Below are 23,387 nucleotides of genomic sequence, written 5' to 3'. Positions count from 1 at the left end.
GTTCAAGTGTAGAGTGGGTAGGGAGTTAGATGTAACTAGCATTAGAGTTTTGCCAAGGAAGTTAGATACAAGAAATAAAAATTAAAAGCAGTGAACGAATACTGTTGTACGGGAGGGAGTCCTCTATTGACCATGGAATTTATGATAGGTAAAGAAGAAAGTGAATACATAAGAGGATGGCATAATGGTGATGTTAAGACCAGTGAATTTTTAGGTCCCCTTGGGCTTGAGGGCTTGAAGGATTTTTGGACACAGAGGGTCATCTAGCAAGATTGGAAGTGGTTGTTAGCCATATGTCATAAAGCAAAATTGAGATTATGGAGGGAATGAAGTTCTTAGTAATGAAAAAGTCTAGGGTATGATCCTGGTTGTGTGGAGTGTTAGCACAGTGAAAGATCTTTGGAGAAGAAAAAGTCAAGAAACTGATAGATGAGGCTGTTGAAGTTAATCATCTGCATGATTATTAATTAAGAAGTAGGACAAGAACTGAGGCGCCTTGGTGGCTCAGTTGGTTTAAGTGTCTGCCTCTTGATTTTGGCTCAGGTCATGATCTCATGGTTCATGGGACTGAGCCTCACATTGGGCTCTCTACTGACAGTGTGGAGCCTGCCTGGGATCCCCTCTCTCTGCCCTTCCCCTGCTCTCATGCTCTCAGGAGTGGGCTCTCTATCTCTCTCTCAAAATAGGTAAATAAACATTAAAAAAAAAAAAAAAGAAATAGGACAAGAGTAGATTTGGAGAGAGTGATAGCGAAGTTAAAATTGCCAAGAACTCCTGCATTGGTACAAGGGCTCGGGAGGAGTTGTATAAGTTACAGGAGATTTGGAGCTGGGAGAGAGTGAAAATGGCTGCAAGAAGCTGTGTGTAGCATGGAAAACACAGACTTCATTTCCAGAATTACTTGAACCACGGAATGTGAGAGGACTTCAAGGGAAGCAGTGTTTTTCAAAGAGCCAGGTTTCCATTAGATTAAGAAGGTAAAAGGAACATTTAGAAAAGAAGTTGACATTATTAGTGGTATTATCTGCATTGAGAGAGGTTTAGCTTTACTTAAATGTATTGAAGTGCATGTGGGGGCACTAGGTGGCTTAGTCGGTTAAGTGTGTGACTTCAGCTCACGTCATGATTTCCTAGTTTTTGAGTTCAAGCCCCGCGTTGGGCTCTGTGATGATAGCTCAGAGCCTGGAGCCTGTTTTGGATTTTGTGTCTCTGTCTCCCTGCCCCTGCTCATGCTCTGTCTCTCTCTCTCTCTCTCTCCCTCTCTAAAAATAAATAAACATTAAAAAAAATAAAATGCATGTGACTTTTGACCTAGCGCTTCATATTCTAGGGTAAATTTCATGATATTTTCAAGAATATATGCAAATATATGAAAGAAGGACCCTCATAGGAGGGTATTTTTTGCAGGATTACTTAACAGTGAAAGATCAGAAAGTAATTGATAAACTGATTAAGTTATGATACATACATATGTTTGAATTCTCTACAATCACTGGGGAAAAAATGAGGTTGCCCTAATATGTACTGATATGAAATGATTATCAAGATACTGTGGAGGGGGCAAGGTGTAAGTCAATATGTATGATTTCGCCCCATGTGTTTAAGTAATAAAACTATGAATACACAGATGCTTGTTCATGCACAGGGTAATGCTAGTAGGGTACATAAACTGGAATTATTGGTTGCCTCCAGGGAGGTGATTGGGTGCTTTATTTGGCAGGATTTGGAGGAAGACTCTGCTTTTCTTTGTGCACTCTTTGAACCATTGCCTATATACATATTTTTAAAAAGTTTTAAGAAGGGATTCAGGCCTGTTTGTGGTGAATCTTCAGTAATAATTGGGTGTATTGATTTTACATGGTAGTAAATGAGGAAAATTATGTGGACAGAGCTGTGTTTTTGAAAATTTACCTTTTTATCAGTTCTTCAAATGGATTAGAAAAGAGGAAAGGCAGGAGTAGCAGACTGTTACAGAAGCTATTGCACTAGTCCGGGTTAGTGTTAATGCATGCCTAATTCATATTTCTGTGAATTTCTCAAATGTTGTGTTCTGGTTTTTTAACATCCTATTTCCATCAGCTAGATCAGCATTTGGCAGATAACAGGCATGCTGGGGGGCGCCTGGGTGACTCAGTCAGTTAAGCGTCCGACTTTTGCTTTCAGCTCAGGTTATGATCTCACAGTTTGTGAGTTCGAGCCCCATGTCGGGCTCTGCGCTGACAGCATAGAGCCTGCTTGGAATTCTCGGTTATCCTCTCTCTCTGCCCTTCCCCCACTTGCCACATGCCCACACGTGCACACACACTCTCTCTCTCTTTCTCTCTCTCAAAAACAAATAAATAAACATTAAAAAAAACAGGCATGCTGGATATTTGATGGATGAGACTATTCATGCATCATCCACTTTCTCCCAGTAGGCCTCAGTAATCAGTGACTCCTGAATTTCTGTAGCATCTTTCATCATTATTTGGCATTTGCTGATACTGTATTGTAATCTTTCCCAGTAATTATACACCCTGTGAGACTACCTTACTCTTTTTATCTCCCTCTGTTTAACCTGTTACACAGGATGAATATATCATTTATTACTATCATGTATATAATATAGTATGTGTAACTATGTTATTATTGTTTATTTTGTCTTTGTATATATTCTTTGAAAACCAGTTCTTGTGTTCTCATTAAAATGGAAGTTTTGCATAGTGATTGAGAGCATAGACTCTGGAACCAGATTGCTTGAATTTGAATTATCTGGTGAAGTCTGGGCAAATTACTTAACATCGGTATAACTTAGTTTCCTTATGTATACAGTGGAGATTTGAAGAGTAAATTTATTTTTATGTGAGGTGCTTAACGCAGTGCTTTATACATAGTATTATCTATGGTATGGAAGGTTTAGCTATTATTATTGATTGATTTGGGAGAAAGTCCGTGGAATAACATCAGTTCTTATTTACTTTACCTGTATTTGTATTCTTTAAAGATCTGCCTATTTCTTTTCGTTAAAATGGCCAATTTCTTTGTTTCCTTGAAATAATAGCAGCCTCTATCTCTTGAGGCACACTATCATGGTGATGAATTAGACCTCTAACAACTGTGTTCGCTTTACATTTTCTTTTGATAAATAGGATTCTAGTGTTTGGGATATTAATCCACTTTGTTAATACTTGTTTTTTAATTGCAAAAACAGTATGACACAGTGGGAGCACTGAAAAAATTCCCTTTTTGGGATATTGCCATCTTTGCATTGTTTTGTGCCACACTGTACTAGAGGTATGCGTTAATCAGCTGTCCTGTGCCTGGATGGTCTCTTGCCTGGAGGCTCAATCACTTGACTGATGGCCCTTTTGACAAAGACTATAGGCAGTTTCCTACAGCTGAATTAGCATTTTAAACTGTTTAAATAAATCACTTTTAAAAACAGTTGAAACAGTCCAAGTATGAAAGAAAAAGGCAGTTTGTTTCCATGTTTAAAATAAGTCCCCATTAATATTTTTCAAAGCAAATGTTTGTGTGTTTTGAAATTTTATTAAAAAAAATTTTTTTTTTTTTGCATTTTATTATTTTTGAGAGAGAAAGACAGAGCACAAGTGAGGGAGGGGCAGAGAGAGGGAGACACAGAATCCGAAGCAGGCTCCAGGCTCCGAGCTGTCAGCACAGAGCCTGATGCGGGGCTCGAACCCACCAACCATGAGATCATGACCTGAGCCGAAGTCAGTTGCTTAACCAACAGAGCCACCCAGGCGCCCCATGTGTATTTTGAAATTTTAAAAAGTTCTGTGAAACTCAATTTATCATTGCAGTAAACTTTCATAAACCACTTGCTTTAAGAACTACTGGTGAGGGGTGCCTGGGTGGCTCAGTCGGTTAAGCGTCCGACTTCGGCTCAGGTCATGATCTCGCAGTTCGTGAGTTCCAGCCCCGCGTCGGGCTCTGTGCTGACAGCTCAGAGCCTGGAGCCTGTTTCCGATTCTGTGTCTCCCTCTCTCTCTCTGACCCTCCCCCGTTCATGCTCTGTCTCTCTGTCTCAAAAATAAATAAACGTAAAAAAAAAAAAAAAAAAAGAATTACTGGTGATAGGGGCGCCAGGGTGGCTAGGTCGGCTAAGTGTCTGTCTCTTGATTTTGGCTCGGTCAGGATGTCACGGTTTCTAAGTTTGAGCCCCGCATTGGGCTCTGCTCAACGCGTGGAGTCTGCTTGGGGTTCTCCCGCCCATCCCCTGCTCGCACGCTCTCTCTCTCTCTCTCTCTCTCTCTCTCTCAAAATAAATAAACTTAAAAAGAATTACTGGTGATAGTGAATAGCAGAAATGAATTTTGTATAACAAGTGAAACTTAGTACAAATTTTTTTGAATTTCATTGCACATCAATGAATTACTTTTTATTTCAGTTTAGTCACTGTTTATTGTTTTTGTTTAGGTTATCAGATTTCATAATTAAGGCAGCTGAAATACTGTATTGTGAGATAAGAGGCCATCCATTTTGGAGTAGCTCTGAAAAGCTCTCTCTGTACCTGAAAACTACATTGTTCATTTGAGTTGTTACATGAGATGTTTTTAGAATCTAATTATGTTTGTTTGGGATCAGATATGATTAAATCTGTTAAAGATTGAGAACAAACGGTTCAGCGTTTGGAAGTACCTAAATCCTGAGTCGTAGTAATGTGGAAGTACTTCTCTTTTTTTTTCAAAGGCAGCTGTTTGTCTTCCTTTCCCTTTTTATCAAAATTTACTAGAGGGGCACCTGGGTGGCTCAGTCTGGTGAAGCCTCTGACTCTTGGTTTCGATCTCACAGTTAGTGGACTCAACCCCCATGTTGGACTTTGCGCTGGCAGCAGAGAGCCTGCTTGGGATTCTCTCTCTCCCTCCCTTTGTCCTCCCCCACTCGCTCTCGTGCGCTCGCTCTCTCTCTCAAAAAAAAAAAAAAAAAAAAAAAAAAACCCAAAAAAATTCACTAGAGATAATATTTTTTTACTTTCTGATCAGCATTTCTATTAGAATTTTATTGTTTTTAAATTATAAAGAAACTCAGTATCCCAGAATATTAAAAAAGAATACTGTACAGATCCTTGATATCCCAATATTTAAAAACAAAACATAACCAGGACGTAAGAAAATAACAATAAAGTCAGAATATAAAGTTGATTTTTTAGCATGAGAGGTAAGAATTAGCTAATGCAGCTAAATAATAACCTTTGTTGAAAAAAGAGAGGTGTCTTGAATAACAGTGTAGCAACAGAAGAAATAATAGATTTATTAACTTATTTACATCATCAAATCAATTCTTTTGACAGATAGCATTTTTATTCATATGGAAGTTTTCTCACTGCAGTGTCTTTGGACTGTTATTTTAATAATCTAGTGTTTAAATTTATTTTTTCTTAAAAACATATAGTTTGGAAGTGGCCTGTTTTTTTCTGGTGTAACACTGGAATACTGTTGATTTATTGCCATGTCTGTTTGTAGGTGTAGTAAAAGTATTTAGAGATAATTTAACTAGTTCTTCCTTGGGGTCTCAGCCATACCCAGCCTTTTAATGGGATGGGATTTCAGTTCTGATAACTGTTCTTTGTCGGACACAATAATATTTCTCCTTCAGTGACATTAGCCTGTGGGTATAAATTGAGTCAGGATAGATGAATAGTTGCATCGACATAGTTATGCTGCATTAGAATCCATGGTGCAGGGGAACACTGAGTCAGCAGTTTGGTTTCAGTTGTTGTACAAATAAATGCATTGCATTGCCACAGTCATATTTTATTGGAGGGAGTATTTGCTGATTTGTGCTATAGTCAGTGACATGGAATGAAATTATTTTAAATGCTATAAAATAAAGGATTTAAAGCTGTATTGAAAAGTGAACATCTCAAAGTGTTTTTGTATGAAATATTCTGTGTACCTATTTCTTTTATTCGTCATCATTAGCTTAGCAAGCATTTTACTAAATTATTAACTAATCATTAACTGTTCTGTAACAGGATATCACAGGTAATCCAGAAAGAAAAGTATGCCATGTCGGTATTTATATGCATTTAACGACTACTTGATATATGCAGAGTATTAACATATTGTCTTATCCACTTACTAGCTGATTAACTTAAGGCAAATTGCTTCCCCTCTAACCCTTCGTTTTCTCATGTGTAAAATGTGGACAAAGATAATACCTATCTCATAGGGTTATTATGGGGATTACATGAGTTAATATGTGCAGTGGTTATGCTTAGCGGTCAGTGAATGTTAGCTATTATTATTGTGTAATTAATTGTAGATCAGTGAAAATTCATCTGTATTCTTTGGCCTTACGGCTAAGCTTATAGAAAAGATGCTTAACTTGTTGAGAAATAATGGATGTGATGATTCATTTCACATTAGGTCATTTAAATTTCTTACTGGTCATATAACACCTTTGTTGAGGTTCCAAATTAAGTTTTATAAAGGTGAATAAGGTCTTCTGCTTTTCTTTGAAGTATATTATTTTGGAACTTGTATAGAAAGTCAGTAAGAGAGGAGTGAATTCCCTAAGAAATTCTAAGAGAAGGGAGATTTTTAGTTTTTTCCCTTGGTTTTGGCATAAGAAATCTATATTGGGGGGGGGGGCTAATAAATCAGATCATCTTTGAGAGATTAGTAATGGATTTGAGGAACATAATGATAATTTAATGATTCCATTTTTTAAACCTTTGTCATCACTCTTTAATTGCTTCTGTAACTGAGTTTGTGTACTAATTTATTTATTAAAGTAACGTTAAACACTGAAATTCTGTGATCCCCACAAAGTGGTAGAAGGGAAATAGTTAGAATTTATGAAAAGATTAATTGGTAATTCTCTTTTGACATATTTTTTAATATACCAAACCATTAAGTCTTTTGTCACTACTTTTATAATATAACTTGTTAGCCTTTACAGTTGGGTAAGTTGTAATATGGTTACTAAAGCTGAATTGAAAAACATGTCAAGTTTCTAGGAACAAAAGAACTATCTATAAGCAGAATTGTGTAGCTATGCACAGTTCTCTACCACTTGTAATTTGTTATGTCTTGGTAATGACTCTATCTGGACATAGAGCCTACTCCAATTTGAGGGCATTTCAAGTAGATCTCTTATTCTTGTAGACAGAATGACTTTAGAAACAGAAAAAACTCTGAACTGTTGTCATTGTAAATGTCACAGGGATAGGCAAATAGTCTTCCTGACCAAATATACACTTTCTTCCATAGTATTGAATTTGACCGGGATTGTGACTATTTTGCAATTGCTGGAGTTACAAAGAAGATTAAGGTCTATGAATATGGCACAGTCATTCAAGATGCCGTGGATATTCACTACCCTGAAAATGAAATGACCTGCAATTCCAAAATCAGGTACTTAGATTATTTTTTTGGACATCATGTAGCGTGTGTATAACAATCAGTGACTATAATTAGTATGAGTTTGTTGTTTTACCTTTCTGTGAGACTCCTTATTCAGTTATAAAAAACATTGGAATTGTATACAGAGGAGACTTCAGAATCTGTTTTAAAGTTATCGGTTGCTTTTACCCTGTAGGGGTTAGTAGTCAGTGTTTTCCTGTTTGACCAATGAAAGTCCTTTTTGTTTCACTTAATCAAATAAAAATCTTTGTCGTAAATGGCTTTCCATGGGGTGTTGAATAAAGGATTACGATAGCCTATGAATAGTGTCTGAAAGTCAGGACTTTTTTTTCCCCTAGCAATGCACATGTCTCTAAATATTTTAACTGTTTATAGTTTTAAGAGTTTTTTCTTTTTCATAAGAATATTCTGCTGCTTTTCATTGAGGGCCTTATATTTAAGTTTCATACAATAAGGGTTAGAGTTCATAATGAGAGCTTTTCAAACCTGGAGTACTGTTAAAAATGCAGGAACTGGGAATTACTTCGGATCTGCCCCCCCAGAATATCAAAGGAATCTTAGAATCTGCATTTTTTAAACAAGCTTCCTAAACCGTTCTCATAGGCACTGGCTTAAAATGGAATGATACACGGAAAGTGTCTAATAATAAATTTATTTAGAACTTTGAACATTTTCTAATTATACCTATTTTACCTGAATTCACCTACTTTACACACATATGTAGTATGTGTGTGTATATAGTATATATGCTCATTTTAATAGTGTTAATAATATAGCAAGTATTACAGTATTTATGTAATGTATTTGTTATAGCTTTCCTTTTCATTTCCTAATTCATTCCTAAAAATGATAGACTGATAGTTTGTGAGCCTGCTAATTCATCAGTGGCGCTCGTCATCGAGAATCTATTATAGTTATTTTATCCTAAGTGGAAAGAAAATAGCATGAATAAGACATAACTTTATTGAGTTCTTATGTGGCAAGCATTGTCCTAAATGATTTATCTTAAGTAGACTTAACTATGAGATATTGCCCCATCTTATGTACAAGGAAGCTGAAGTACAGAAAGGTTAATTAACTTGCATAAGGTCACACAGCTAGTCTCTGGAGGAGAAAGGATTCAAGCAGGTAGTTTCTTCACCATGTCGTGCCACTTATTTATGAAACGGAGGCCACAATAGTAATACCTGTTTCATAGGATTATATTTTAAATAAATCGACACAGTGCACTTAGCATACTACTTGGCCATTATCAAGATTCCTAAGAAATGTCACTGTAATGAAAAGGTGGATTAGAGGGTTTACCTTTTTTAAACAAGCTTCCTAAGTGATTCTCAGGCACTGGCTTAAAATCAAATAATACAAGGAATGCATCTAATAATATATTTATTTAGAACTTTGAACATTTTCCAATTATCCTTATACCTATTTTACCTGAGTCAGTTACGTATGTAAAAATATGGCAATACTTTATGGGATGTTGGAGTAAATGGAAGAAGCCGTTCAAATCTGGAAGCTATGAGCTGAAGACTGAAAGGGTCAGTGTGTCAGCACACCCGAAGCCAGTTTGGAGCAAACGGGTTTGGAAGGTGAACTAAACTACCCCAAACCACAACTGTGAAGCGGCACAGCTAGAATTTGAGCTCAGGTTTATCGAACTCTAAAATTTAGCCCTTTTAACTTGCCACGTAATTTCTCCCAGAAATCTAGTAAGTATATGTAAACATGCAAATGAACTGTTAACAGTTTCTAAAATTTAGCATGAACGTAGCCAGTAGAGAGCAAAAGACTTTGTTATTTTCATGTGCTTTGAGATCATCTAGGTTAATCGCTTTCTAAGTGGCTTTTTCCTTAATATACATTAGCTTTATCATATGCTTCATTCACATATGTGTCTCACCAAAAGCATACATTTTTAGATGCGTTCTCAGTTTTGGAGCACTTGAGAATAGCTGAAACTGTAAATGTTAAAAGCTTAATTCTAACTTAAATTCTTTCAATTAGGAATTTCAGTCATAAGCTTATATGAAGATTTTTTGTTTGTTTGTTTGTTTTTGAATGTGAGTACAGAAACCCAATTCAAATTAGTTTATTAGTGTATCTGATTCAGCACAACTTGATACAGGGGCCTGTACAATTTGATTAAGTCTCTGTCTTTCAGCTGTGGCATGCTTTGTGCCCTGTTGGCTTTCTGTTTTCGCTCATAGATCTGCTTTACTCATGTATGAAAGATAGCCAGTGGCAGCTGTAGGCTTATGTCCATCTTTTGGCTAGTGAACAGTGTGAATAGTGGTAAGGGTTGTTACTTGGTAGTTCAGTAGAATAACGTGGGAGTTATTTGATATATTTTTTCCCAAATATGTTGTTGGCAGATTAAGGATTATGAAGTCATGTAGACCATTTAAAAAGGGTTCCAATCTTTTCTGAACACATCGACATTCTTTGTATTCATTGTTACTTACTTTTACATGAAGTGAGGCTTAACTATCTTTCTTTCTTTCAGCTGTATCAGTTGGAGTAGTTACCATAAGAATCTGTTAGCCAGCAGTGATTATGAAGGCACTGTCATCCTATGGGATGGATTCACAGGACAGAGGTCAAAGGTCTATCAGGTAAATAAGGATACTAGTTTACTTGTTTTAAGAACCACATTTTTACTTTCTTAATAATTGTAGGGGTTTATATGCTTTATAGTTACAAATTTTAGCCACTAATTTAGACTTTTAAAAATAACTATATGATACCAAATAATGCTTTTCTGAAGCATCTCTTCAGACTTGTTTTACATTTATAGAATGTGTCAAATAAATTTCCAAAAGCAATAAAATATGTATATGTAAAAAGTTTGGGAACTACTTTGCATCTCATTTGTTTTCATAGCCTGTTTTCTCTCCCTCCCACCAGAGCAATAAATTGGTATCAAGCTTTTTGCTTTATTTTACCATCTATGTTCTGTCTGAGACTACTTTGTCTTCCTTCTGTATCCAGGAACATGAGAAAAGGTGTTGGAGTGTTGACTTTAATTTGATGGATCCTAAACTCTTGGCTTCAGGTTCTGATGATGCAAAAGGTACAATCTGAATCTCCTCTCCTACTTTTCCTCACTTCCTTATACCCAACTTAATTCCTTTTACTGGCAGAGATACAGATATTTATTAAAACTTGTGGCAGTCCTTTGTGATTATTATTCTAAAACTAATCTAAGCACAAAAATCTATCTTTTGGAGTGAAAGAAAAATGAATATACTGTATCTTCATTATAATAATTTTTTCTGGATTCATGTCACATGGTGACATTTTTATAACCAATTCCTTTATATATACCATCAAGTCAACTTTTTTTGATGAAATATTTAGACCTGTCTCTGTTTTAAATGATATTAAATTTCTAGTGTATGCTAAAGTCTTTTAGTGAAGTTTATCATATTTCAAGGCAAGAGTTCTTCATTTTTTTCCCCCGCAAATTTAATTGACCTCTTCTGTTTTTTCTTATATATCCATATTTACTATTCATTTTTTTCAGTTGTCCATACTGTTTTGTTTTGGCCTGGTTCTTCTCACCATTAGATTTCTAAAGCCCTGTTAACAGATTTCTTTAACTTTATAGTTAATAGCCTTAATTTTTTTGCCCTCCTTTTTTGCATGTAACTTATAGACTAGCGATTAGATAGGCAGAGATAACTCTAGTGTTGAAAAGTTTATTTCATAATGATAGTGCATGCCCTATTTTGTAAAAGGGAAATGAACATATCTGGATTTCCCCCCAAAAGATCAAAAAGTAGCAAGTTGTTTACCCTTTTTAATGGTTATTTTGAGAGAGAGAGAGAGAGAGAGAGAGAGAGAGAGAGAGAGAGAGCAAGCAAGCATGAGTGGAGGAGGGACACACAATCTGAAGAAGGCTCCAGGCTTCGAGCCATCAGCACAGAGCCCGACACGGGACTCAAACTCATGAACCGCGAGATCATGACCTGAGCCGATGTTGGACACTCAAGCGACTGAGCCACCCAGGCACCCCTAAATGTACTTTTTAATAGTATACTGAGGATAGCCTTTATTGAGTTGAATACTTGTATTTTAGTACTGAAGAGTAATATTTATTCAAAGGTCTTGACTGGTCAGAGTCTTTCTCTGGAATTGTTTCAATGGAAACAATTTAAGTAGGAAAGGATTTTTAAAGCTATTTATTCATGTTAAATTGTTTTAAAATATATGTAACATGAAATGAAGCATTTTAACTGTTTTTAAGTACTGTTTAGTGGCATTAAGTACATTCATGATGTTGCAGTCTTCACTGCCCTTAGTCCATAGAACTTTTTTCATATCGTCAAAACTGACACTTTCTACCCATGAAACATAGCTTCTCATTTCCCCTTTACCTAGCCCCTGGCAGTCACCTTTCTGCTTTGTGTCTCTATCGATTTGACTACTCGTAACTACCTCATATGAGTGGAATCATGCAGTATTTGTTTGTGACTGGCTTATTTCACTTAGCATAAAGTCTTTAAGGTTCATATATGTTGTAGCATGTATCAGAATTTTTTTAAATTAAATTAATGTATTAATTAATTATTTTTTTAATTTACATCCAAGTTAGTTAACATATAGTGCAACAGTGATTTCAGGAATAGATTCCAGTGATTCATGCCCTATGTATAACACCCAGTGCTCATCGCAACAAGTGTCCTCCTTAATGCCCCTTACCCATTTAGCCCAACCCCCTTCCTGTAACCCCTCCAGCAACCCTTAATTTGTTCCCTGTATTTAAGAGTCTCTTATGTTTTGTCCCCCTCCTTGTTTTTATATTATTTTTGCTTCCCTTCTGTTTTGTATCTTATGTTCTTCTGTTTTGTATCTTAAATTCTTCATATGAGTGACGTCCTATGATACTTGTCTTTCTCTGACTAATTTCAATTAGCATAATAGCCTCTAGTTCCATCCACGTAGTTGCAAATGGCAGAATTTCTTTTACAAGGCTGAATTATAATGTATTCTATGAATGTATCACATTTTGTTTATCCATTCATCATCTGTAGACATACATTTGGGTTACTTCTACCTTTTGGGCTATTATGAATAATGCTGCTATGAACGTGAGTGACAAACTATCTTTTTATGTCCTGTTTTTAGTTCTTCTGGGTATATACTCAGAACTGGACTTTCTGGATATGGTACTTACATGTTTAATTTTTTGAGGAAACATGATTCTGTTTTCCATAGTGGCTGCACCATTTTACATTTCCACCAGCAGTGCCTAACTGTTTCAGTTTCTCCATATCCTCACCAACACCTGTTATTTCCTTCCTTTCTGGTAATGATTTTAATGGTGTGAAGGGGTATCTTATTGTGGTTTTGCTTTGCATTGCCCTAATCATAGTGATGTTGAGTGTCTTTTCATGTGCTTATTGGCCATTTGTATATCTTCTTTGGAGAAATGTTTATTCAAGATCTATGCCAATTTTTAAATTATTATTATTATTATTTTTTTTTGCTGTTGAATTGTAGGTGTTCTCTGGATAGTCTGGATATATATTCTAAAACTGTTTGATTATTTTGAGAGAGAGAGGGAGAGAGAGAGGCAGAGACAAGAGAGAGAATGCCTGTGGGCACGGTGTGGGGAGGGGCAGAGAGAGGGTGAGAGAGAATCCTAAGCAGGCTCTGCATCGCCAGCACAGTGCCTAACATGGGGGCTCAAGTTCACGAACCGTGAGATCATGACCTGAGGTGAGGTTAACCAACCGAACCACCCAGGCGCCCCTGGATAGTCTGGATATTAATCCCTCATAAGATATGTGACTTGTTCATAGTGTGCTTTGATGCACAGAAGTTTTTCATGTTGATGAAGTCCAAATTGTCTAATTTTCTTTATGTTGCCCATGCCTTTGATGTCATATCCAGTGAGTCATTGCCAAATGTAATGAAGATCTTGCCCTTTGTTTTCTTCTGAGAGTTTTATAATTTTTGTTCTTACATGTGTTTGATCCATTTTGAGGTGACTTTTGTGTATGGTGAAAAGTAAGCGTCTGACTTCATTCATTTACATGCGGAAATCCATTTTTCCTAGTACCACTTGTTGAAAAGATTGTCCTTCCCTCATTGAAAGGTCTTGGCACCTTTCAAAAGGTCAAAAATCATTTGATCATATCTTCAGGGGTTTATTTCTAGAGTCTTTTCTGTTGGTTGGTCTGTTTTTTCTACCATACTGTTTTGATGACTGTAGCTTCGTTTGAAATGAGGAAGCGTGAGTCCTCCATCTGTCTTCTTCTGTTTCAGGATTGTTTTAGCTTTTTAGGGTCAACGAAGATCCCGTATGAATTTTAGGGTGAATTTTATTTTATTATTTCTTTTCTTCTGCTTTCTTTGGTTTTAATTTGCACTTCTTTTTCTAGTTTCCTAAGATGGAAGCTTGGATTATTGATTGTAGATCTTTTCTCTTTGCTAATATATGCATTTAATGTTATTATAAATGCCCCTATTGCAGTGCTGGATCTCACAAGTTTTGATAAGTTATATTTTAATTTTCATTTATTTCAAAATATTCGAGAATTTTTTTTGAGATTTCTTACTTATGTGTTATTTAGAAATGTATTGTTTAGGGGTGCCTGGGTGGTTCGGTCAGGCTTCTGACTTCAGCTCAGGTCATGATCTGGCGATTCATGAGTTCCAGCCCCGTGTTGGGCTTGCTGCTGTGTGCACTGAGCCCACTTCAGATCCTCTGTACCCGTCTCTCTCTGCCCCTCCCCTGCTTGCTTGCTCTCTCAAAAATAAATAAACATTAAAAAAAAAAAGTGTGTTGTTTAATCTCTAGGCATTATGGAATTTTCTAGCTATCTCTCTGTTACTGATTTCTAGTTTAATTCCATTGTGGTCTAAGAGATACATTATTTAATTTCTCTTTTAAATTTGTTAAGATATGTTCAGAACCCACATTTTGGTCTGTCTTGCTGAACGTCTCATGTGACTTTGAGAAGAATGTATATTCTAATTAGATAGCCTGTAAATACCGTTTATATTCATTTGAATGATGGTGTTTTGAATTCAGCTATGTCCTTACTGATTTCTTACTGCTGGTTCTGTCCATTTCTGATAGAAGGGTGTCTATTTTTTAGATTCTATATTGATCTGTTTCTTTTTTTTTTTCCTGTAACACATTGTCTTGATTTATAGCTTTATAGAAACTCTTGAAGTCAAGTAGTCTTCCATTTTTTTAAAAAATGGTTTTAGCTCTTTACTTTTTCTGCTCTTGCATATGTGTTTTAGAATCAGGTTTGCCAGTACCAATGGAAAATCCTGTTGAGATTTTGATTAGGATAGTATTGAATCTGTAGATCATTTTTGGAAAAATTGATATCTTAATATATTGAGACTTCATTCCATGAACATGGTTTATCTTTCCAATTTTAGGCTTTAAATTTTTTTTTTAACAGTTTTATAGTTTTCTGCATACAAACCCTGCACATTATTACAACTAAATAGTTTGGTTTTGGTGCTATTGAAAATGTTTAAAACACATTAGTATTCATTCATTGTTTACTAGTTTGTAGAAAAACAATTGATATTTAAATATAAATTTTGGGGGCGCCTGGGTGGCTCAGTCAGTTAGGCGTCTGACTTCAGCTCAGGTCACGATCTCGCGGTCTGTGAGTTCGAGCCCCGCGTCGGGCTCTGGGCTGATGGCTCAGAGCCTGGAGCCTGCTTCGGATTCTGTGTCTCCCTCTCTCTCTGCCCCTCCCCCGTTCATGCTCTGTCTCTCTCTGTCCCAAAAATAAATAAACGTTTAAAAAAAAAAAAAATATATATATATATATGTATATATATATATTTTGTTTCAACAAACTTGCCAAAAGTCTCTCTTTATTTTTAAGAGATTATGTTTGGAGATTCCAAACTGGAGGGCCAGTCATGTCAGCAGAGTTGTAGAGGCCACTTTTAGGCAACAGACTTGAGCAGTGGAAAACTTGTATCATGTAAAAGGTCCCACAGTGACTGCTGGGCTGAATGCAAACAGGCTTATTAGGCAACCCACCTCAAAATAGGCATAAGCTCTAATTGACCAATGGACTACTTACAATCAGGCACAGTTACCAAAAAAGGAAAATGCTGTGTGTTCTAATACCTCCTCACTGCCCCCATAACTACAACCCCCACCACTGCCTTCTGGTAGATAGCCTCTCCTTTGCTGTCCTGCCTGCTGCTTCCTTGCAGTGTATTTAAGACACCTCTGTCATTTTTATTCTGTCTTGGGTGAACTCTTTCACTGCCCGTGCCACTGACTTCCACCTGATCTGGTTGCCCCACGAGAGCCACTAATCCTTTTTTGTTTCCAAAGTGTGTCCATTTCTTTTTTTCTTTTCTTTTTCTTTTCTTCCTACTTTCTCTTGTTTTGTTGTACTTGCAAGAATTTGCAGAATGATGGTGTATACAGTGGTGACAGCAAACATACTTGCCTTGTCCTGATCTTGTGGGGAATGCTTATAGTCTTTCAACATAAATAGGATATTTTTAGGGTTAGGCTTTTATTGGATATGTTTTTTCAGGTTAAGGAAATTCTCTTCCCTGTTTGCCAGGAATATTTATTATGAAAGGATGTTGAATTTTATCATGATTTTTCTGTTATCTCTTGAGATGATTATATTGTTTTTCTTCTTTTTTTTGTTAATGTCCTGAGCTATAATGATCCATTTTCATATCTTGAAGTAGAATTATATTCCCAGGACAAACCTCATTTTGGCCATGATGTATTATCTCCTTTCTGTATTGCTATGTTTGATTTGCTGAATTAATTTTTTAAAAATATTTTTGCATCTATATTCATGAGGGGGTATTGGCCTTTATTTTTCTATTCTTATAAATTTTGTTGTGGCTTTTGTGTCAGGATAATGGTGGCCTCGTAAAATGATTTCTCTTGTTTTGTGGGAGGTAGAGACGGAAGTGATTATTTAGAATTACTGTTGTTTGGTTCATAAATCTTCCATATAATTTGTCGTTGAGGCTTACTGGGCCTGCAGTTTTCTTTGTTTGAAGGTTTTAACTAAGAATTTATTTTTTTGTAATTGAGGTGTAGTTGACACACCATGTTCCATTAGTTTCAGGTGTACAACATGGCGGTTCAACATCTTTATGTTATGTTGTGCTCACCACAAAGGTAGCTACTGTCACTTGTACGGTGCTATTACAGTCCCATTGACTATGTCCCCTGTGGTATAGCTTTTATCCCTGTGACATAAGAATTTAATTCTTTACTAGATGTAGGACTATTCAGTTCATCTATTTCTTCTTGAATGAGCTTTGGTAGTTTATATCTTTCTGGAACTGGTATTTTGTGTTCTCTCTCTGATCCATTGTTTATGTATTTAGGTCAGTGTGGCATTAAGTGTATCAATTTTAATAATCTTTTTCAAATATCTAACTTTTGATTTTATTGATTTTTCTTTTGTTAGTTTTAGTTTCGTTTTAATGTTTGTTCATTAACTTTTCTTCATTACCTTTTAAAATTTGCTTTGAGTGGGATTTCCTTTTTTACAGTTTTGTCAAGGTTGAGATTTATGTCACTGATTTGAGCCTTGTATCTTTTCTAATATAAATATTTTCTGGTATATATTTCCCTTTAAGCACCACTTCCGCTGATCCCTCAAATTTTCATATAATGTATCTACTCGTTCATTCACTCTTAAAAGTACATCTGATTTCTTTTGTGTTCTCGTGTTTAGCTAAGAATTATTTTTAAATGTGTTTTGACATTCCCAACTTTGCTTAAAGTTTTCAGAAATCTTTCGGTTTTTGATTTATAGCTTAATTCTAGTAAGAGAATATATTTTATATTACTTTCTTTTCTTTTTTTTTTTTTTTTTTAATGTATTATTTAGTGTTTTTGAGAGAGAAGGAGACAGAGTGCAAGCTGGGGAGGGGCAGAAAGAGAGAGGGAGACACAGAATCCGAAGCAGGCTCCGGGCTCTGAGCTGTCAGCACAGAGCCTGATGCACGGCTCGAACCCACAAACTGTGAGATCATGACCTGAGCTGAAGTCAGACGCTTAACTGAGCCACCCAGACGCCCCTAAGTTTAATTCTTTTAGATTTGTTATGATTTCTTTTATGGTCTAGAATATGATTTGCCTTGGTAAATATCCAGGTGCATTGAAAAGATTCTGTAGTTTCCATTGGAGTGTTCTGTGAGTGTCATTTAGATCAAACTTGATAGTTTGTTTTTGGTTTTTTTTTTTTTTTTTGGTTTTCTGTATTTTTGCTCTGTGTGTGTGTGTTTTGTCTCCTTGTTCTATTGATTATTAGGAATGTTGAAATCTGGGGGGCACCCGGGTGGCTCAGTTGGTTGAGTGTGTGACTTTAGCTCGGGTCATGATCTCACGGTTTGTGGATTTGGGCCCCACATCGGTCTCGCTGCTGTGAGCGCAGAGCCTACTTTGGATCCTCTGACCCCTTCTCTCTCTACCCACCCCTGCTTGCACTCTCTCTTAAAAATAAGTAAAAATATTTAAGGATTCCTGGGTGGCTCAGTTGGTTAAGCGTTCCATGTCAGCCCAGGTCGTGATCTCACAGTTCATAGGTTCAAGCCCCCGTGTCCACCTCTGTGCTGACAGCTCAGAGCCTGGAACCTACTTCTAGTTCCGTGTCTCCCTCTCTATCTGCCCCTCAGCCACTCATTCTCTGTCTTTCCCTCTCTCTGTCAAAAATAAATAAACATTAAAAATATTAAAAATAAATAAAAATACTAAAAAAAAAGAATGTTGAAATATGATTTTATTTCTACTTTTGGTTATGGAAGACTATTGTTTTGCCTCTGTTTTTTGTTTGTTTTGATTTTTTTGAAGTGGTATTGTTAGGGTCTTAAGCATTTATAATTGTTGTCTTGGTGAATTGACCCTTTTCTCAGTATATAATGTTGCTTTTTATCCCTGAATCCCTTTTTTATTCTTCTGAATCTATTTTGTTAGGTATTCATCAAAGCAGTAATCTCTTTTTCCTTTCCTCTGAGATTCCAATTATATGTTAGACCTTCTCATTTTGTCTTACAGGTCCCCTTGACTCTGTTCTTTTGATATCAATATCTTTTCTCTTCTTTACATTAAGTAGTTTCTGTGTTCTTTTGGATTCTTATCCTTTTATCTTCAGTTTGATACTGATTGAGTTCAGTGACTTATGCAGGTTACTGTATTTTTCCTAAAATTTTCATTTGATTCTTATTTTATAGTTCCTGTATTTATACTCAGTATTTCTGTCTCTATTAATTTTAAATGTATTTACCTTTTACCCCCATGGAGCACAGTTACAGTAGTTGCTTTAAAATCTGTTGCCTAATTCCAACATCTAGATTTTACAATTGGTTTTTGTTGATGGTATGTTCATTTGAAAAGTTTTCACATTTTCCTGGATTTGTACCGAGTAATTGATGGGTTGTATCTTGGGCATTTTGAATATTATATTTTGTAAGACTCTGGGTTCTGTTCAGATTATCTGGAGAATATTTTTTGTTTCGTTTTGTTTAGGTAGGTGATCGGCGGTTTAGATTCCATCTTGCTTTCTGTATGAGTGATAGTTAAATTGCCAGGGTGGTTTTCAAACCTCTGCTGTGCTGCGTTGGTTTGTTTCATGCATACGCCATTCAGGGGTTAATCTGGAAATTGAGTTGTCTTTTCAGTTGTAGTTCAATGCACAAGGCTTTGTGTCCATCTTGCACATATAAGACTTAGGCCTGTTCATACACAGAATGTGGGATCTTCTCCAGTGCTTTCCTTTCCAGGTTCCTCCCACACTCTTTGTCTCCCTTTTTTACTGAGGCTTTACCAAGAAAGTTGGGGTTTCTCTACAGATGAGTTACTCCTTTTTATGACCACAGAAATGGAGTTTGTGTAGGAATATTAGCCTGCCATACTGCTGTAGCTCTGTGATGGAAGCCCACCATGGGGAAAAGTTGAGAGAGAACAAGAATAAAACAAAAGAAAAAATAAAGATTACTCTCAACCCTGTGACTTGCAGAAATGCCTTTTACCAATCTTATGGTCAGAAACACAGGGATTTTCCTCAGTTTTTGCTGATTGAGTTCTGGCTTTGGCTTGCATGGGAGAAAAGAAATGGTACTCTCACTCCTGTTTTGGTTACTTCTTTTAAATTTTGAATTTCCTTTCCATAATGACTGTTTTTCCTTACTTTTCAGATTCCTCAGACATTTCCTTTTTGTTTTTGATATTGTCCTCTGAGTAAACTCACAGTGAGAGAAATTGGCTACAGTGGGCTTACTCTGCCTTGGTTGGTACTAAAAGTCCCAAATGCATTACGCCCATCTCAAAATATTTAGTGGTGTGTAAATGTATTTATCACTCTTTGTTTGGTGATTTTTTTTTATTGCTTGTAAGATACTGCCTTTGTGATTATAGTAAGAATACTTTAAATTCCTTTAATGTATTTAACACATTTATTTATTATTAGCATTTTAAATGTTTTATACTTTTTAACATTTTATATATTTTGTATTTAGTAATATCCATTTGTTAATGGATATTATTTTTTCAAACCATAAATATTGAGTCCTTATAAATGATATTTTTTGTATTCATGCTGTTACTTATTTAATGCTGTGTATTTTTAAAGTAGTTTACTTTCAAATACATATGCACATACTTGTATGTTAAACAAGTTAATGTTAAACATGAATGTAGTAGGCTTATAGATGCAGTTTTGCTGTGTAGCAAGTTAATCAGAAAAGAATGTTATGAACTAATTTTAAGTTATTTAGGAGAAATATGTTTTTCTTTTTAAATACATAAACTAAGAATCATTTGCAATGAGTTATCTTACTGAATTAGAATTAACACAGTCTTTAAAGTTTTTTTTTATCCCCAAATATGAATTTGAAGAGTAACAGCACTATTTACAGGTTCTTATTTATTCCAGATTTTCATACCTGCATACGTTAATGTGAAAGTGATGAATTTGAAATCTTGACAAATTAAAAAAATAATTTCAGTTAACTCATACTAAATGAAATACTTTTTTTATCAAAGGACTAAAAAATATAACTGCAACATAGTAAATAGCATTATCATAAATAGTATTATCTGTCTTATAACTTTAGGTAGTTACCTTTTCTAAAAGTTATAACTTTACTAAGTGGAATATCTCCTTTATCTAAACGAAGTTCAAAGGCTTATGTTAGCATCCCAAATGGCCCAGTGACCTTCTGTCCTGGCACCCCCGTGCTTGTGTAATTCCCTTCCTCCCCATTATTCCATTCTGTGTGATTGGTAAAGTACCACAGAAGTGAAGGCATATTATCACTTTTTTTTTTTTTTAAGTTACTTTATTTATTTTTGAGGGGTGAAGGAGACTATGCGCGGGACAGTGCAAAAGAGCAGGGGAGGGGCAGAGAGGGAGAGAGAATCCCCAGCAGGCTGCGTGAGCCTGCTGTGAGCGCAGAGCCCGACTTGGGGCTTCAGCCCGTGAGCCGTGAGATCATGACCTGAGCCAAAATCAAGAGTCAGACACTCAACTGGCTGAGCCACCCAGTGGTATGTCACTTCTGAAATTAGTTCATATAAAACATTTAGCCTTTATCTTCATTTGGGTCCATGAGGAGACTCTAGCAGTATTGTCACAAGCCCATATTATGGGGAACTGAATCACATGCCAAGAGCCATTTTGAGGGACTGAGCTTGAAAGCGGATCCTCGAGTTCAGCTGCATGGAGACCTCTTATCCTGGAGACTCTGAGCAGAAACCACTCAGCTGAGCTGCTCAGAGATTCCTGACAATCAGAAACTATGTAACAACAAATTTTGCTGTTGTAAGTTGCTGAGTACTGGGGCAGTTGGCTGTACAACACCAATAGGTAACTAATATAACAAAGCCTGTTTTTCTATTTGATCAAGTTGAAAAGAAAAACTTGTCTTTGGTAAATCAGTATTGGCAAAGTACACATCTTTGTGTCTAGTCTTTTATATTTTTAAATAGATTTATAATATAGTGCATATGTCCCTCAGGTTTTCTGTAGTGTTTGGTGAAACAGCACCATCCCTTTTTGCTCATTGTGTTTTCTGTAGTAAGTAGACAGTGGCTCAGAAGTGGTTCAAGAGTAGGGGATATCAAATGTATTCATAGTTGCACCGAAGACAGGCTTTTTTTTTTTTTTTTTTTTTTTTTTACTGTGTCAAACACCCACCGGTGCCTGTTTTCTCCTCCTCCTCCTCCTCCTCCTCTTCTTCACGAATTCCTTTTTAGAAGTTTTGGTGCAAATAGACATGCAGAGAAGCTCTGAAACATAAATCCTACATATTGGAATTGGTGTTGACATTATTATAGATATTCAACGTATTCTAGTTTTGGAAAAATAATTTTGAACAAAAGTACTTGGAGACTGTTTAACTCTTATTTTAAAAATTAATAGATGATAAACTATACTGATCTTCTAGGGTAGTTGGATTTTTAAAAATTGAGTATTTTTTAATGGGATTTAAGATTCAGATGATACTTAGAAAAAGCTTTACTTCTTAACTTTAATCAAACTTGTAATAAAATATATAGGTTTAAGTAACAAGTTCACTTCCTAAAGCCAGCTAGGTAGTATTCAGAACAAGTTTGTTTTTATTTTTAGCCTCCTACGTTGCAACACGGTTGTTCTGGCAGTCACTATTTTGATGTTTTAAGGAAGTTCAAAGAAGACTATATATACATAAGTGAAGTGTGTTTGTTTTAATTTCCTTAATTAGTTCTTCACCTTGGGGATGGAATTTTCTTTTAAATTCACTTTTACTTTTTCTTACAAAGTTTTCACACTAAATGTTGAAGTTTTAAGTTTTGATGTTAAATGAAATTTTTACTATCATTCTCTTAAGGAGAAAGTAACAGGAGGCTTATTATTTTATTATTATTTTTTAAATATTTATTTATTTTTGAGAGACAGGGAGAGACAGAATGTGAGCGGGAGGGGCAGAGAGAGAGAGGGAGACACAGAATCTGAAGCAGGCTCCAGGCAATGAGCTGTCAGCACAGAGCCTGAAGTGGGGCTTGAACTCACGAGCCATGAGATCATGACCTGAGCTGAAGTCAGCAGTTCAACCAACTGAGCCACCCAGGTGCCCCACAGGAGGCTTATTATTATTGATTTACATGCTGTCTGTTTATTTTGAGGACCATCTCATTTACATTTGTTTTAGACATTTTCTTCCAAACCTTTTGTTGATTTCTTCTACACTTTCTACTATTTTACTTTTTAATCTATGATGCCATTTTAGGAATACTGGGTTAATTTTAATACTGTTTCATCTTATCTGTTCTAGTAGTTTTCTAGAACTCCTAATACTGCGTATCACAAAATGGCTGACTTGCACAACAGAAATTTATTCTCTCACCTTACTGGAGGCTAGAAGCCCAGAAATGAAGGTGTTGGCAAGGCCATGCTCCCTCTGAAGGCTCTGGGGAAGACTCCTTCCTCACTGTCTTCCTAGCTTCTGGTGGCTGGTAGCAGTCCTTCCATTTCCATTTCTTGAATTGTGGCTGCATCCGGTTTTTGCCTTCCTTGATACATGGCCTTTTGTAGTTTGTACCTGTCTATCCAATCTCCTTCTTCTTATGAAGGTATCATTCATTGGATTTAGGGTCCATCCGAATCCAATATAACCTCATTTTAACTTGATTACATCTGCAAAGACCTTATTTACAAATTAAGTGACATTCAGAGGTACCCGGGGTTATGAATACAACATATCTTTTTGGGGAACACAGTTTAACTCATAGTACCTGTATTGCTTAATAATCAGTAATAAAATAAAATGTATCATTTTTTATTTTCCTTTTCTAAGCTATAAATATTCACTATATCTTTATTTTAAGCCTTAGTTATTGTTATAGCTTAGTTATATTGGATTCTAATATCTTTCATACTGAAAATTGTAATTATGTTTACCATTGTGACTTATTGATTGATTGATTTAAATTTTAATTAGTTAATATAACAGTGCAATATTGGTCTCAGGAATTAGGTGATTCATCACTTACATACAATGCGAAGT

The 23,387-nt window shown here is 35.8% G+C and overlaps 1 protein-coding gene across 9 annotated transcripts in view; it reads left to right on the top strand.

Annotated features, from left to right (window-relative positions):
* COP1 (COP1 E3 ubiquitin ligase) overlaps positions 1-23,387 on the top strand; it is a 256,822-nt gene that overhangs the window by 135,833 nt on the left and 97,602 nt on the right. For all 9 annotated transcript variants that reach the window (XR_006214220.1, XM_042976914.1, XM_042976913.1 and 6 more), the window contains 3 exons: positions 7,218-7,361; positions 9,874-9,982; positions 10,359-10,440. Coding sequence is in view for 8 of the 9 variants with exons in the window: in XM_042976914.1 (XP_042832848.1) it covers positions 7,218-7,361; positions 9,874-9,982; positions 10,359-10,440 (335 nt within the window). In the remaining variant the exon portion in view is untranslated. The remainder of the gene's footprint in view (positions 1-7,217; positions 7,362-9,873; positions 9,983-10,358; positions 10,441-23,387) is intronic.

This window comes from Panthera tigris, chromosome F3 (genome assembly GCF_018350195.1).
Source record: "Panthera tigris isolate Pti1 chromosome F3, P.tigris_Pti1_mat1.1, whole genome shotgun sequence".
NCBI classification, from domain to species: domain Eukaryota; kingdom Metazoa; phylum Chordata; class Mammalia; order Carnivora; family Felidae; genus Panthera; species Panthera tigris.
The sequence above is the reverse complement of the archived record's forward strand: the minus strand, read 5'-3'. Positions and strand labels throughout refer to the sequence as shown.